At 45.3% G+C, this 17,736-nt stretch overlaps 1 protein-coding gene across 3 annotated transcripts in view; it reads right to left on the bottom strand.

Annotated features, from left to right (window-relative positions):
- Nucleotides 1–11,760: 11,760 nt before the first annotated feature.
- Nucleotides 11,761–17,736, bottom strand: part of elmod2 (ELMO/CED-12 domain containing 2) — a 42,439-nt gene continuing 36,463 nt past the window's right edge. For all 3 annotated transcript variants that reach the window (XM_072495620.1, XM_072495621.1, XM_072495619.1), the window contains one exon: nt 11,761–13,430. In XM_072495620.1, coding sequence (XP_072351721.1) covers nt 13,279–13,430 — 152 coding nt within the window. In that variant the 3' untranslated portion in view covers nt 11,761–13,278. The remainder of the gene's footprint in view (nt 13,431–17,736) is intronic.

Raw genomic sequence — 17,736 nt, 5'->3', positions numbered from 1 at the left:
GTGGCCATAAATGTGGTGATATTGTAACAAAATCGGCTGTACCTTCTTTTCCCGTGACTGTGGCTGTAACCTTGACTGGCCATTCGGTCTCAAGTAATGGCCGGTATTTGTCCTCCAACTCCCTGTTTCGTCCAGTTCTGTCATAGGCCAGGGTAACGTGATGCAGTGATAGTGGCTGTTCAATGTCTAACGTCCACCACTGGGGGGTGATAGAAATATAGCACTGTTGTCTCATCCTCCTCTTCGCTGATCCACCCACCCAAAGTCACTATATTGGAGCTCCTGCTGGTAAACTACCATTTCTGCCGCTTGTTGGGATCGCAGATCATCCTTTTTCATTACATACTCAGTCTTAACCTTTGTAACTGAGCCTCCTTCTTGGCCTACACCCTCCTTCCAGTAAAATCTGACTGCCCTTGCCATCTGGGAAGGGTCGTTCTCTGTCCAATTCATGTTATTACATTTCACAGCAGTAACCACAGAAGGTGGTAGGCAATGCATTAACATAGCACAGTATTGAGGGGAATTCTGACCAGTTTGATACAGCAAATCGCCTGACTGCCCCCGGTAGATTTCATTAAAACGCCCCAGACATTCCTATGGCTCGTCAATCTTCCTAGGTTTTAGGTCTAAGATAACAGAAAGATTTATGGGCCTTTGAAATGTGCTATTCAACGCATTCAAGATCTGTGTCCTTCTTTTCTCTATTTGCTCTCTTTTTTTTTAAAACTTAAAAATGTTTGAAAATTCAAATTGAATTACTGCAACTTGCAAGCTTAGCTCTGATCTCAACTCAGAACTAAATTTACAATTTGCTTAACACAAACTTGTATAACATTTACAACTTAATTATTTCTTTATCTTAACAATTTTTCTTTTAACAAGTTTTTTTTTCTGTTACATACACATAAGTATTAGCAAAATCAACTATCATAAGTATTAGCAAAATCAATTATCATCTCCAGATTGACACTTTTTAAAATGGTGTCCATGATCTTCTTTAAGTTTCTATTAATCTCCAGATAAAATGAGATAAACCTTATTTCAAGTAAGTAAAATTTAAGATTCTGGCAATTTCAATCAATTGCTTTCGAAAATAATAACTTTTATCAAAGAGGTGGAGAAACCCACTGGTTTCCTTTAATTAATTCAAAACGTAACTTTGCTGGTGTTCACTGACTCAAAGGAAAGGTATCCGATTACACTGCAGACTGTGCTGTTATCTCAAGGCCTGAGTGAGAAGCACTGTCTGTTTTCAACTCCGCCTGCTGCTGTTAACCCTTTGAGAGACTTCTGCTTCAACCTCACAATCTCAACTAGACCTCGGAACTTTACAGTCCAAGGAGACAATTTTAGCTTAATCAACTATATATTTAAAACACTCACACATAGAGTTGAACCATCTTCAGATTTAAAAACAGTTATACTGGACTGAACCCCCATCTATTGAAGTCCCATCAGCCCCTGAACCCATATAATAGACTGAACCTTTATTATTTAAAGTCCCATCAGCCTCTGAACCCTGATAATAGACTGAACCTTTATTATTTAAGTCACATCAGCCTCTGAACCCTGATAATAGACTGAACCTTTATTATTTAAGTCACATCAGCCTCTGAACCCTGATAATAGACTGAACCTTTATTATTTAAAGTCCCATCAGCCTCTGAACCCCGATAATAGACTGAACCTTCATTATTTAAAGTCCCATCAGCCCAAAACCCTAACCCAAGCCGAAACAACAATATGAAATCCCATCAATTAAAGTGCTAATCCCCAGACTGACCTGTGATTTCGTCGAGGCGGTCTTTCTGTGCCAACCGCGAGTGACCAGACTAATCAGACGATAAGAAGAGGGGAACAATCAATGCTGGTCGTTTTCCATTTCTACATTGAGGGCCCTTTGTTCCCGTCCTCCTGTTCATAATCAGTCTAATTCTGATTTCGCAGTTGGATCAGGATCGCCCAGAGAAATCCCGGTTTTCGGCACCAAATGTTGATCCCCAAATTTCTTTCTCTGTCAGTCTGGCCTCAATAAAAGTTGAGACGGATTCGCACGTAAACAGAAGTTATTTATTTAGCTTGCAAGCTTGAATCATCTTACAGAAATGTAACAGGACATCCTGCCTCTTACACTCCAGAAAACGACTGAACTAACAGACAAAGGGATCTCTGCAAAATCAGTTCAAATGGTATCAAGTTTCACATACTCGACGGACATAGGTCAGCCTATGTCCCTCCTGACCTGTTCGATCTATTCTGATTGGCTCACTTCCAATCCCTTTCTCTGGCCCCTATCAATGCAGTCTCACTCTCATAGACACACCTCTTCCTGCTTTTTCCATGCGGTCTCAAATTCCTTTGTCCCTAACTGCAAAAATCAAAGTGGCTTATTTCTACATTACATTAACTAGTATCTCTAAAGTAACTATTTTATATCACATTCGTCAACCCCAGGTTAAAGAGGTGTGAATTGTACCAAGCCAGGACAGTTGGTAGGATTTCGCAGGCCAGATGGTGGGGGATGAATGTAATGCGACATGAATCCCAGGTCCCGGTTGAGGCCGCACTCATGTGTGCAGAACTTGGCTATAAGTTTCTGCTCGGCGATTCTGCGTTGTCGCGGGTCCTGAAGGCCGCCTTGGAGAACGCTTACCCGGAGATCAGAAGCTGAATGCCCTTGACTGCTGAAGTGTTCCCCGACTGGAAGGGAACATTCCTGCCTGGTGACTGTTGCGCGATGTCCGTTCATTCGTTGTCGCAGCATCTGCATGGTCTCGCCAATGTACCACGCTTGTACCACCATCTGGCCTGCGAAATCCTACCAACTGTCCTGGCTTGGTACAATTCACACCTCTTTAACCTGGGGTTACCCCATCTCTGGATCTGTAAAGATTTAATCACCTGCTAATGCTCGCATTCCAAGCATTGTTTGGCATCTTTGAATTTGTCTATATATGTGTTTCTGGAACAGACCTCTTCATTCACCTGAGGAAGGAGCAGCGCTCCGAAAGCTAGTGACATCGAAACAAACCTGTTGGACTTTAACCTGGTGTTGTAAGACTCAGTATTATTTGTTTAATCTGCATGGTTTGGGCTGAAATTATCAGAGGAAGAATAACATACAACAGGGTTCCTTCCATACATTTAGCAGGCGATGGCTGGTTTTATGGCACAACAGCATGCCCTCAGCATATGTAAAGGTACTGATTACAGTTGACAGTGGCTGTGGCCGGATATGGAAATTATTCTTCTGCCATTAAGTGCACACCAAGGTGCTGAAAGAAAGCCTTGACAAAAGGAAATAACAGGCATCGGCTTTTACATTCCTAAAGAATGTCCAAAGCAATACTGACCTGGATATTTGATCACACTATGCCTGTTTCACAGAGACATAATGAGCATCTAAAGGTGCAATATAGCCGATAGTCGTATGGATCATTCTATCCCGGATATAGGTGCCCCATCCTATTGGAATGTGCTGCTCACTCTGCATTTAGGTCAAATGCTAGATGCATTCAAAAACCTTAAGGTTCCTTTGCTTGCTGTAGGACTATTTTGTGAAATTGGTTTGCTCCAGTGTCTGATGTAATAAACATGGCACTAACAGGCAACAGGGACTCTGGTGCAACATCATTAAAAGTGCTGAACCTAAAAGATTCATTGCAGGTTTGTCTTCTTAAGCTGCAAGGTTAACTTCTGAGCCTTTTTCCCAGTTATTTTCTCCATTTCACAAGGTAATTCTTTTTTAAAAATTTAGAGTACCCAACTCATTTTTTCCAATTAAGGGACAATTTAGCGTGGCCAATCCACCTGCCTTGCACATCTTTGGGTTGTGGGGGCGAAATTCATGCAGACATGGGGAGAATGTGCAAACTCCCCAGTGACCCAGAGCCAGGATCAAACCTGGGACCTCAGCGCTGAGGCAGCAGTGCTACCCACTGCACAACCGTGCTGCCATCCACATTCTGATGCAACAACTTTATGTAGGTGCTGGACTGCTTTGCATTTAGTTTTATGGTAGTGCTGGATGGTCTGACTTTGTACCTTGAGGGGGCACATCATTGAAGAGGAGGCCATACCCACGGTGTCTTCAATGAGCTCACCTCATAACTTCACAAAAGAGCAATATTTCGGATGGTTTAACTTCACCAAGGAGAGTGTCATTGACCTATGTTACTAGTTGCAGTTAAACTGGAACCAGACTAATGGACACCTTCTGCAGCTCTATGCCACAAGTTCAGCCGAAGTTGCAGCAAGGAATCTTCAGTGACATATTAGTTTACCATACACTAGATATATAGGTGGGTTTAGCCTCCTCCAATTGCCGAATCTGGTGTCATATTGTATGCAACGTCCCCCTTTAAGAAAGGAGGCTGCATTAGTGCCCCTTGTAAATGGTTTGGAGTCTGGTTGGCATGATGAAAGACTGCAGATGTTGTGTGCAAGAGGCAAGGCATGGGGAAATGAGAGTTGCCACTGTACTGAAAGTAGAAAGTAGAAAGTGCAGTTTGTGTGTGCATGCAGAAAATAATGTAGGAACACGACTAGCCCATTCATCCTATTCCACCATTCCTTCAGATTGCGACTGTCATGATATTCAAACACACACATCATGATAGACACACCAACAGACAAATCAGAACACACACCACAACCAATGACAGAAAGATATAAAAGCACAGACACGACCCCCGGTGGTCAGTATTAGCTGCAGAGGAGAACCAGGACACATCTATTGCCAAACACACACAGGGAGACAGCACGTGCAGAGTATCCAAAACGAACTGTATTATAAGAGTTATAATAAAATAGAGTTGTACCACATACAACTGTGTTGGCTCATCTGTGCACCAGAGCACCCAACACCACATGGTACAGGAGTGGATCGATACCTGCCGGCATACCTCAGTGTACACAGACAACCAGCAGTGCCCAGGCATGATGTACGTGCTCCCGGTTCCGCAGGCGCTCCAGTGCCACGGCGACCTCCGCGAAAACTGGCGGCGATTCCGGCAAAATTTCGAATTGTTCCTGGTGGCAGCTGAACTCAAAGACCTGGATGATAGGGAAAAAATTGAATTTCTCCTCACCGTCGTCGGTGCAAGGGCAAGAGAAATATTCAGAAGGTTCAGGTTCTTCAGGAGGCAGCAAAGGTACGATTACCAGGCAGTCCTGGGCAAATTCTCCAAGTACTGTGAAGAACACGCAATCCAATGGGCACATAAAGGTAAGAAAAGCTGCAGTACTCACCTCGTGGCTGGGATCCCGGAGCCCGAATTCCCAGAGGCCGAAATCCCGGGCCTGAGAGAAGGCTGGGTCGAGGTCGGCGGCCATCTTGCTAAAGGTATAACGCTAGCACAGTTGCGCGAGAAGTGCGCAGAACCGGAAGTTTCGTTTGCGCATGCGCGAGATGCTGCGCATGCGCAGTCAAGAAAACGGCCATCGGTAAAGGAACAGCGATCTGAGCATGCGCAGTCGCTTCCTACGTGCTACATACCGAGCGTCAGGATGTCAGAGGCCCCAGACTGCACCAATTTAAAAGGGAAATGTCCCAAATCCAATTTAAAAGGGAAACGTCCCAAATCAAAAAAACAAAAATCTGTTAAAGCTGTAAAACAACCTTCCCTCACCTGGAATGACAGCACAGTGCCGCAAATTGACCCAGGAGATGAATTTGACCTCCGAAGAACTCTCCGACAAGCAGTTACCTACGCACAAGCCGATGATTCCGACCTTGAATACTTCGATGACGATTTTTACAGTGTTTCCGGACCTCGCGAGCCCAATGATAGCTCCGTGGTCCTATATGACTATGACTCGGACGAACCTTTCGTGTTGCACATTGGCGGCCCCCACATTGAATCCGACGCAGATGCGGATTCATTTTTCGGATTTGAGGATCTTCAATCCAGCAGATATGACGTTCCAACTTATCAGTACCGGATGATGCTGCACCCTGACATTAACAGACAGGGAGCGGTGCAAGCACACGGAGAGTGCCCTGCTGCCACACAGAGCGTGGTCCACGTCCCGCTCAACGTTCCCGACTCTATGAAAGAAGACATGCAAGACTCCAGAGTGCAGTCCTCGCATGAACCAGAAGTGACTCCAGTGTCACAAGCTTCCACAGCAAGCTCGTGGACAGACTCCACAATTGCAGAAATGCAAGACTCCAGAGCGCAGTCCTTGCACGGACAAGAAGTGACTCCAGTGTCACAAGCCTCCACAGAGAGCTCGTGGACAGCCTCCACGATAGAAGCAACGCAAGACTCCAGAGCGCAGTCCTTGCACGAACAAGAAGTGACTCCAGTGTCACAAGCCTCCACAGAGAGCTCGTGGACGGACTCCACGATGGAAGGAACGCAAGACTCCAGAGCGCAGTCCTTGCAGGAACAAGACCATGAGGGTCTAGCAACCTCTCCTGACCAACCAGCGGCAGACGATGCAAGTCTGCCATGCTCACGTGAACAGCAAGAAGGCTATAACAGCCTACCATGCTCCACTACACAGCAGCATTACCATGACGGTCTCTCATGCTACAATGAAGGGCACAGCGCTGAAGACTGTTCAAGCCCAACTGAAGACAAGCCAAAGGAATCGCCTCGTCCAAGCCCGAAGAAAAAAGGTTTATGCGCTGACCTTCAGGATCATTGTAGCCGAACAGAGATTAATAATGCTGCACGGCCACAGAAGGATGCTGAGGATTTGCTAACGAAATTAATTGAATGTTTAACTTGCAAGGAGCAGACTGAGAATTGCCAGTGTTTTAGTACGGATCGAAAAAATGGACAAGACATTGATCCTCAGGTAATGGAAATAACACAACCTGAATCATATCTACAGCAGGGACAAATGTCTCCCTTCAACACAATGCCGCAAAATCCCAACTTCGGAGACCAGCAGTTAGTCAGTAATGACTCTTCAAACCTTGAGGGGAACATTAATTGCATTGAACCTATACACACTCCACTGATTATTGAGCAGAACATTGGAGCAAGAATCCTGAAGACACCGACATCGAGTAGCCAGATAACGAATTTAAAACCCACAGCAGTTTCAAGTGAACCAAGTGTGCTTTCCACTAATGGTGAAGATGCAGATAAGGTCGACCCGATTATCCATTGTACCACACTAACCCCAGTGATTAAGCAGTTATGTATGGGGAGTATAATGTGGGCAATTGAGAACAGTAAAAGAGAGACTGTGACCATGCCAGTCCCAGCAAAATCAGACCCAGAGACCATGGAGGCATGTACATTAAACAAAGTTACATATGAGGTACCTGAGAAGAAAAGTGAAACGGAATGTTCTTTGGAAAATGGTACAATGTCGATAGAAACATTGGATCCTATATTCGAGACCATACATATGGGAGAATTTGGGGGTAATAAACAAGGTTCTGCAATGTCTGGGGGAAGATTTAAAGTTCCAAAGAAGAAAAGCCCAAATGAAGGACAATGGCAAGACAATGACAGTCCGCCGACATGGTGTGCACCACCAGATGAAAACTCTGACAATTTACCCAACCCTAGTGAACAGCAAGCTGCTAATGACGATCTATCCACGGGATGTGAGACGAGTGACGACAGCATCCCACTTCCCATGCAAACGGTGCAAGGTGACAGACCTCGCCTAGTGCGTACCGAGGCACTCGACGATCACGGTGGGACCACTGACGACTGCGGTGGCGGCGCACCGCTTCCACCCTCGATGGCTCGAGCCTCTCCACTGGTTGGTGCATTCCTGCATGTTCCGACTCCAGAAGTGCAGCTTCAGGGAATCTCGGCTGCCTCCAGTGAACCTGTTGGGACTCCGGACGGGGGGCATCGACGGAAGGCAGACCGGACTCCAGATGGGGAGCAGCCAAGCGCCGACTCTGATTTGCGCACGCCAGACCTTGCTCCGGACGGGCGGTGTCGCGGCCTCGGTGATGGCACGCTCAGGGTGACGGCAGATGACACGGCGACAGGGAATGGATCGCGTGGCAGTCCCACTGGGTCGGCAGTGGCAACCAGCACCGGCGGTCCAAGATGGACACACCAATTCGCGCCATCGCCAGACGTTGATGCGAGCAACAATTCTCTCTCCAAGGCGACATGCTTCGACGTTTCTCTGCGGAGTCGCCCTTCCGGCACAGCAGGTGGCCGGAACCAGCGTACACGGTCTCGGCCAATTTCCACATCTGGCACAGTCATCGCCTTGCATGATATTAGTGATGGTGCTACTTCGATGGCAACGACCCATCGGCTACAAGATGCCGTCCACCACAAACATAAAAAGAAAACAGACTCCACCTTGTTCCTGGCATGCAGGGCGGATGGATTGGTGCGTAGGCGCAATCAGCGGGCTTTGTGCCGCCTTCCACGCTCGCAACTGAACTGTACGCACACGCCGGATCCTCCACTGGTTCCCAAGGATGACTTTGTGGAGATGCCACGGATCATGCCCCTTCCATCGCCACCAGAACCAAACCACAGCCAGGGCACCACTAACAAAGATGTTGAATGTTATATTTGCACGAATGAAAAAACCAAGCACTGCACGAAGTACAACAAATGGTAAAGTAGAGACTTCGGCAACAGCATCACCTCCAACAGTCCAAGGTGAACCAGTGTGACCCCAAATCTCCACAGCTGAACCGGCTTGAGGACCAGCCCATTCTTGAGGCGGTCACCCATTAGACTGGACTTATAACGCTGTTCATACGTTCAAAAAGTCAAACACTTCTGTATTATAACCTGTTGTTGTTTATTGTTCCAGATATCGTCTGACCAGACCAATGTTCAAGTTTTTTTTTTTCTCTCGCATCCAAGTTTTGTTATGGTACAACCTTGTTAGTGTGACGCACCCGACATCGCCCCATGTAAATAGTTACGTCATAAACACACGCTGTACACAACACACACACACACTCTTAGATGCACTCACGACACAATTATATTTATAACCACGTAGGCATTTATCTTTGTAAAAAGGGGGGATGTCATGATATTCAAACACACACATCATGATAGACACACCAACAGACAAATCAGAACACACAACACCACAACCAATGACAGAAAGATATAAAAGCACAGACACGACCCCCGGTGGTCAGTATTAGCTGCAGAGGAGAACCAGGACACATCTATTGCCAAACACACTCAGGGAGACAGCACGTGCAGAGTATCCAAAACGAACTGTATTATAAGAGTTATAATAAAATAGAGTTGTACCACATACAACTGTGTTGGCTCATCTGTGCACCAGAGCACCCAACACCACAGCGACTGCTTTGTATTTTAACTCCATCTACCCACGTTGGCTCCTTACCCTTAATAATCTTGCTAAACAAAAATATTAATTCAATTTTGAAATATTCAATTGACTTAAATTCCTTTTGGGCAAACATACATCGAAACAAACATAGCAAATAGAAGCAGGAGGCTATTCGGCCCTCCAAGCCTGCTCCGCCATTCATTTTGATCATGGCAGATCATCAAGTTCAATACCCTGATCCTGCCTTCCCCCTTATCCCTTAATTCCTTTAGCCCCAGGAGCTATATCTAATTATTTCTTTAAATTACACAACTTTTAGGCCTCAACTACGTTCAGTGGTAGTGAATTCCAGATTCACCCACTCTGGGTGAAGAAATTTCCCCTCACTCAGTCCTAAAAGGTTTACCCCTTATCCTCAAACTATGACTCCTGGGGCGAAATTCTCCCCCAACGGCGCGATGTCCGCCGACTGGCGCCAATCAGACGGGCATCGCGCCGGCCCAAAGGTGCGGAATGCTCCGCATCTTTGGCGGCCTAGCCCCAACATTGAGGGGCTAGGCTGATGACGCCGGAGGGATTTCCGCCCCGCCAGCTGGCGGAAATGGCGTTTGTTTCCCCGCCAGCTGGCGCGGAAATGCGGCGCATGCGCGGGAGTGTCAGCGACCGCTGAGTTTCCCAGCGCATGCGCGGGAGCGTCAGCGACCGCTGAATGTTTCCCGCGCATGCGCAGTGGGGAGAGTCTCTTCCGCCTCCGCCATGGTGGAGGCCGTAGCGGAGGCGGAAGGGGAAAGAGTGCCCCCACGGCACAGGCCCGCCCGCGGATCGGTGGGCCCCGATCGCGGGCCAGGCCACCGTGGGGGCACCCCCCGGGGTCAGATCGCCCCGCGCCCCCCCACAGGACCCCGGAGCCCGCCCACGCCGCCTGGTCCCGCCGGTAAATACCAGGTTTGATTTACGCCGGCGGGACAGGCAATTTCTGGGCGGGACGTCGGCCCATCCGGGCCGGAGAATTGAACGGGGGGTCCCGCCAACCGGCGCGGCCCGATTCCCGCCCCCGCCCAATCTCCGGTACCGGAGACTTCGGCGGGGGCGGGATTCACGGCAGCCAATGGCCATTCTCCGACCCGGCGGGGGGTCGGAGAATGACGCCCCTGGTTCTGGACTTCCCCACCATCGGGAATATTCTTTCTGAATCTACTGTCGAATTCTGTTGGAATTTTATAAGTTTTTATGATGCCCCCCTCCTCCCATCACTTTTCTAAACTCTAGTGAATATAATCCTAACAACTTAGTCTTTCCTCACTATGACAGTACCGCCATCCCAGGAATCAGTCTGGTAAACCAAGCCAGTAGGTACACTACCCATGAGTGTCTCTGTCCATCTCTTTCTTGTAACGAAACAATCCATGTCCACAGTCCTCTTGGCTTGAAAGCGAAAGAAGCTTGCTTCCAAGTGAATTCAGGCAAAAAGCACAAACATACAGGGCATTTGGCACCAAGTGTACATGGAAGGTGCGCAGACCTGCTCACTGTTACTTATGGTCAGAGACTGCACTACTGATTATGCAGCGGCTCCCAGTCTCAATGCCTTTAGCAGCTGATGAGTGGAGCCAAGAAGCTATTCGATCCTCCGGGAGCACTGCAACCCTCAACACCGTGCCCCTTTTGACCACCCATGCACTTTAAAAAACCCTGGACTAGTGGATTCCAGTGTGGAACACACAAACAGGGTTAAAAGCTAGCTGAGAGAGCTGCCTGTGTCTGCCCCGTCATTCTGGTCTGTCTGTGCTGTGAGGAAAAACAGTTGAAAAAACTCTGACTATGGAAGTCAACCAACCAGCAAAAAGGGATCGCAGATGGAAAACAATTCAAAATCTCTCTACCAAATCACAGGAAACCCGAATTGAAGTATCAACAACTCGCCTTCAGAAGTCGACTGTACTGGGATCAATTTGTAATGGCCGCACATATCATCTACTCCTCACAAATCAAAGGTAGTGCCATGTAACCTTTTATTTATATTTACTTACTATTGGACTCCATTTTTACTTGTAATCCGTACGAATGTAGATGCATGTGTTGTACCATTTCTCTGAACTTTTTTTAGTAGTTAATAAACTTACTGTATCTTAACTCAAGAAAGTCTGGTTAAATTGGCTCCTTTTAAAAAATAACTATTGGGTCTGGAAAAGCAAAATTCAAGCGAAAGGGAACCTTGTTAGATTAAACCTTGTTGCGACCAGCAGAGAACAGGTTGAATATAGTCACAGAGCCAGTCATCTCTCCTCACTATGATTTGTAACAATTTGAGGGGGTGGGGTCCTAGCTGGATGGTGACAAATCGAGGCGTCTCACCTGGGTTTACAACTTTTGAGGCACCTCACCTGGAGTTGGTCGGAACAGTAGAGGTATACAACAGATGTACAATGATTAAATAAAAACGCAGTTAACAAAGTAAAAAAAACACATCCGAGTCAAAATACATAAGATACACAGTTGTTGTAGTTATACTATTTATTTCAGCAAAAGTTCATAAAATAAAGCTTCATCTCCCCCCGCCCCTCTCGTCCCCATTCTCAAATGGAAAGCCAACCAGTAGAAATCTATATAAATTTCAAATATTGTAGCATATCTTTCTGAAACAAAATATTCCATCCAATTAACTTATCAACACTCAGCTACAAATGTTTTATCTAGATTAATCGCCAGCAATAAATATAAAACTTTCCACTGCCGATCATACAATAAGGGATCCTGTTTAAAAAGCAGGAATGGTACATGGAAAAACAAAACCTACTCTGCTTTCCTGAGTGAGATAAGGCTCATTTTCCCTTGTGCCTCTTCAAGTAGTGCACTGACCATAACACTCATTTTGGAATTTTTCAATAATCTCTCCATTTAAAAAATATTTTTCATTTTTTGGTAGATGATGATGGTGGAAGGCATTAACTGTTAATCTACCAGTTAACATACACTTCACACAATTTAAACAAAAGCATTCAAAATGTAAAGGTGCATACCTCGAAAGGACCTCAGTTTAATTGTACCAGCAAGATTGTCAATAATTTGAACTAAGTAATAATCTCCAAGTCATTCATCGGCTGTGGCGTCTTGTGGAAAGATTGTTTTATAATGTAATCACCAGAGAATTAATTGGGAATCAATAATATTTGCATAATACACTGCAAGATCTTTTTGGAAAACCAATCAATTGCTACTTTTTGGGATATATTGTAGTCAGATTAAAAAAGATTATTGCTGGAAATTTTAGTTTTACATCGCATGCAGATATCAACCTTTAAACAATATCATACATAGAATGTCCTGGTGACGTCTGCCATTCCACCTGGCACCCTGCAACTCCATGATGTATTTCATTATGAATAAGAGACTTCTGAAAGTAGGTTCCACCACAGTAATCTCAAAGTTAAAAGGACACTCAACTCGGATGTAGCTAAACCACTCCTTTGCTCTCACAATTGGTGAGATTACAGCCTTGTAATTACTCCCAGGTAGCCCTATTTCCTCTTCAACTGCAGTAAATTAAAAAGGCAGAATAACAATGCAACACCAATACTGCTTTAAAATTGTATAGGTAATGTTCATGAAACTGCATGTAGCAGCAATAACAATGCCAAATTTAAAAATGTTTTAGAAGGAATAAATTCAAGTGATGTTACGCGTTGTGTGCTCCAAAGGAAAAATAGAAAAACTCTCAAATCAAATTTATATACATTTCAAATGATTCCTTCCAAAATGAAGTACCATTTCAATTACTACTTTATGGATATCACTATAAGTTATCCATATTTATGCTATCAAACACTCGGCAACCTGAAACAATTTGATGGTATATTTATAAATGAACCCATCCTGAATTTCAGTCACATAATGATATTAATAGGTGCCTATCTACAAGTAAAAACTCAACTGAAACTCTCAGATCCACTGCATAAACTCACATCTTCCAATTAATTCCAAGTGGTACATCATGGGTTTCATACAGTTTACTGTCTATTTACTGAAGTTCAGTTTAAGCACTGTTTTGGGATCTTGTAATAGCTGTTTTATCCTTTCATGAAATTGTTCTCTGTAGTGGTTGAATTCCATGATGCTGGATGGTCCCTCCTTGAACCAGAATTGGTCAAACTCATACATTAGGTAACCTAAAACAAAATGGAAACTGTTATTCACGAAGTCTGGCTGCATCATATAATGCTTCTCTTCCACCCTGTACATTTACCACCCTGTACATTTACAACGACCAAAAAGAATCATGCATATCTCAAATGCATGTCTAACTAACTGTGGTAATCGGCTTGGAATCTGCACAATTCTCTGGTGCTATGTTTAAAATGTGTTACTTTCATTCAGCATTTAAATGAAGGAAGAATGTAATTCTGAACCAGCCACCAGATTACAACAATAACGTGCATTTATACAGTGTCTATGATGTAACAAAATATCCAATAGCAGTACAAACTGAACTGTATTGGATTGGTTTTGTTTATTGTCACGTGTACGGAGGTACAGTGAAAAGTATTGTTCTGCATACAGCTCAGACAGATCATTCCATGCATGAGAAAAATACATAGGACAAACATAAATACACAATGTAAATACAGAGACACAGGCATCGGGTGAAGCATACAGGAATGTAGCACTACTCTGTAGAGAAAAGTGTGAAGAAATGAGATCAGTCCAGTTCAGTCCATAAGAGGGTCCATATAGGGCAGCATGGTAGCACAAGTGGATAGCACAGTGGCTTCACAGCGCCAGGGTCCCAGGTTCGATTCCCCGCTGGGTCACTGTCTGTGCGGAGTCTGCACGTTCTCCCAGTGTCTGCGTGGGTTTCCTCCGGAAGCTCCGGTTTCCTCCCACAGTCCAAAGACGTGGCGGTTAGGTGGATTGGCCATGATATATTGCCCTTAGTGACCAAAAAAAAGGTTAAGAGGGGTTATTGGGTTACGGGGATAGGGTGGAAGTGAGGGCTTAAGTGGGTCGGTGCAGACTCGATGGGCCGAATGGCCTCCTTTTGCACTGTATGTTCTTAGGGTCGTTTAGGAGTCTGGTAACAGCACGGAAGAAGCTGTTTTTGAATCTGTTAGTGCGTGTTCTTAGACTTTTGTATCTCCTGCCCGATGGAAGAAGTTGGAAGAGGGAATAAGCCGGGTAGGAGGAATCTTTGATTATGCTGCTAGCTTTCCCAATGCAGTAGGAGGTGTAGACAGAGTCAATGAATGGGAGGCGGGTTCGCGTCATGGACTGAGCGGTGTTCACGACTCTGTATGTTTCTTATGGTTTCTTATGGTCTTGGACAGAGCAGTTGCCATACCAAGCTGTGATGCAGCCAGATAGGATGTTTTCTATGGAGCACCTGTAAAAGTTGGTACGTCAATTTGGACAGGCCGAATTTCCTTAGTTTCCTGAGGAAGTATAGGCGCTGTTGTGTTTTATTGGTCGTAGCATCGACGTGGGTGGACCAGGACAGATTTTTGGTGATGTACATACTGAGGAATTTGAAGCTGTCAACTATCTCCACCTCTGCCCAATTGATGCAGATAGGGGTGTGTATGATACTTTGCTTCCTGAAGTCAATGATCAGCTCTTTAGTTTTGCTGACATTGAGGGAGAGATTGTTGTTGTTACAGCACTCCCTCCTGTATTCAGATTCATCGTTGTTCGAGATCCGACCAACTATGATTTTTAAAATATAAATTTAGAGTACCCAATTAATTTTATCCAATTAAGGGGCAATTTAGTGTGGCCAATCCAACTAGCCTGCACATCTTTGGGTTGTGGGGGCGAAACCCAGGCAAACACGGGGAGACGTACAAACTTCACACGGACAGTGACCCAGAGCCAGGATCGAACCTGGGACCTCGGCGCGTGAGGCATCAGGGCTAACCCACTGCGCCACTGAGCTGCCCCCGACCAACTATGATTGCGTCGTCAGCAACTTGTAGTTGGGGTTGGAGCCAAAGTTTGCCACACAGTCGAATTATATTGGAAAGTGTCATTAGCAAACAGTGTTTAAATCACTGCAGGGTTGGAATGCATACAAATACCCATATGTTCTAAGTTTAAGTAAAATATCTGATCCAATAGGATCTCCAAAACAGTTGGAGCAATAGGAATGTATATTACTAAACAATCGAGTTATGTTTTTCCTATATTAAAATATAAACAAAACTGCCGATGAACTTCAGTTAATAATGTTTATAATAATAATGTATAATAACTACAAATAATGTTTATGCAAATGCTGCACATATTACATAATAAACAATAAAAACAATCCATTAAATTAAGAGCAATGCTCAGATAGCTAAACAGCAGTGGGCGAAACTTTACTTTCTGGTAATACTAAAATTGTTGGCTAATCTGCAAGGTTGCTTCTGCTGTAATTGTTTTACGAATAGATACTCATTTCAGTTGTAGCAAAGGATTGAAGAATAGCAGGTGGACTGAAATGAAGTATTTCATTTATCTGTCAATCCAAAGTTTTTTCGTACAGGACGTATTTTAAAATTTCATCAAGGCTTTTCTTTACATTCGTTCTTGGCGCACGGGTGTCACTGGCAAGACCAGCATTTATTGCCCATTCCGTATTTCTCTTGAGAAGGTGATGGTGGATGACCTTGAATCTCTGCAGTCTATATGGTATAGGTACTCACAATGCTTTACTTTTGTAGCCATCTGGGATGGCCACTTCCCGATTACAAAATGGACACTTTGCAAAGATTGCAGGGAAAATGGACAATACTGAGAAAACAAGCAGGTTCAGAGCTTGTCTGTATATTGGAGCCGCAGCTCCCAGACAAGACCAAAATTGTAGGCCCATTAGCAGACTAATGGCCCATCTCCGGGAACAAAAGAGTAACATTTGAGTAACCGATACGAAGGCAGACACCCCGGCGCCAGAGGAGACTGAAACAAAGCAGGCCAACGGCCACCCAGCCATCAGGGCACCCACACCTTTAATGAAATCAATAGGAATGATCAAGAAACGGCCCAACTGATTTGGGCCAAGTTCAAGCCCCGCCCAAAAGAGCACGAAGCCCCTTTGGGTATAAGAAGGAGCCCCCAAGAGAGAATTGTTCTCTTGGACCCTGCTCTCACCGAGGAGAGACCTGTCCACCAGCTGCACCAGAAGCAAGTAAGTCCAAGGTCAATGCACGCTACCAGACAGACGACCTTAGGTGTTCCCCTTTACCAGTTCAACCCCAGCAGCCTCAGAACCGAACAACGGCCATTGTTCCTTTGACTGAGTGGGCGCCCAAAGCTAAGTATAGGCTTTAGCAGTAGTGATATTTTAGTCTGTAGAGTTCTGTGCATCCAGTCTTTGATCAGTATTTGGTTTGAACCTTGTGGCGGTATCGAAAGATACCTGGCAACTCTAGAGCAAACGTAATTAGAATTAAGGAAGACGCCCATATTGACCGCCATATTCAGAGCCAACCAAAGAGAGCAACATTTACTGGCGACTCTGGTGGGACTCGACCTAGAAGTGGCCTAGTCACTCCGAGAGAACCCAAATTTGAATTGGAATCCAATAAGAAACAGGAAAACCACAAGTGTGAGAACGATACCGATCAAACCTCCGAGATTCGGAAGTGCGTTAATGCATGCGTACTAACAGGGATACAAGGTAAACATGAGAGATTTTGTTGCGTAAAACTGTCGGGAGTTTTGTAGGCCGGAAAATAGCATAAGCCGTACCCATGTTTACATCACCACTTTATCACCCCCTGTTCCAAATTCAGTAGAGAACCCAGAGATAAAGAGAAAATGGCAACGAAGGCAATGGAACGCCTTATGAACCCCCAGGAATTCAAGGTCACAGCGATCAGTAGAGTAGGACAGTGTCCGTATGGGAAGAGGAGATCAGGAAATATCTCAAAGGGAAAGGATGGCCCCTTTGGAGTGAATTCTGCGCCAATGATGAAACAGGTCCCGGGAGTATAGGACATACTTGGTGGGAGAACCGGTCAGAGATTCATAAGAAGAGCTTAGGGAAAGCTCGCAAGCCGATGGCAATCGTGTCCGGCTTCGCACAATTGCGAGGCACAGAGGAGGTCGTTAGGATGCTCCGTAGAGAGATTGAGGAGAGAGACAGAAATAGTGAGGGAGATGTGAGCGAATTTGAGAAGGAGAATAATGAGTTAAGGGAACAGTTAGCAGCGAGGGACAGAGAGGTGGATGATGCCAAGTGGGCACACCAGTCTTGTCTCGCCCATTTGAGTAGTTTTCAGACCCAGTACGATAAGGCCTACCAGGACACGCAAAGCACGGTCTTGGTAAGACAAGAAACCGAGCAACAGGTAGAGCAATTGCAGAAACAGTGCAATGATTTAAAAGCAGCCCTACGAGCGCTCCACACTTCCAGAACGGAACAAAGGCAGAGCTCCGTAGATCACGCAAAGTGCCTGAAGCAAACTGCAGAATTGCAATCTCTGCTTTCTGTCCACA

This window comes from Scyliorhinus torazame, chromosome 3 (genome assembly GCF_047496885.1).
Source record: "Scyliorhinus torazame isolate Kashiwa2021f chromosome 3, sScyTor2.1, whole genome shotgun sequence".
NCBI classification, from domain to species: domain Eukaryota; kingdom Metazoa; phylum Chordata; class Chondrichthyes; order Carcharhiniformes; family Scyliorhinidae; genus Scyliorhinus; species Scyliorhinus torazame.
This window is presented reverse-complemented; position numbering and strand designations above follow the sequence as displayed.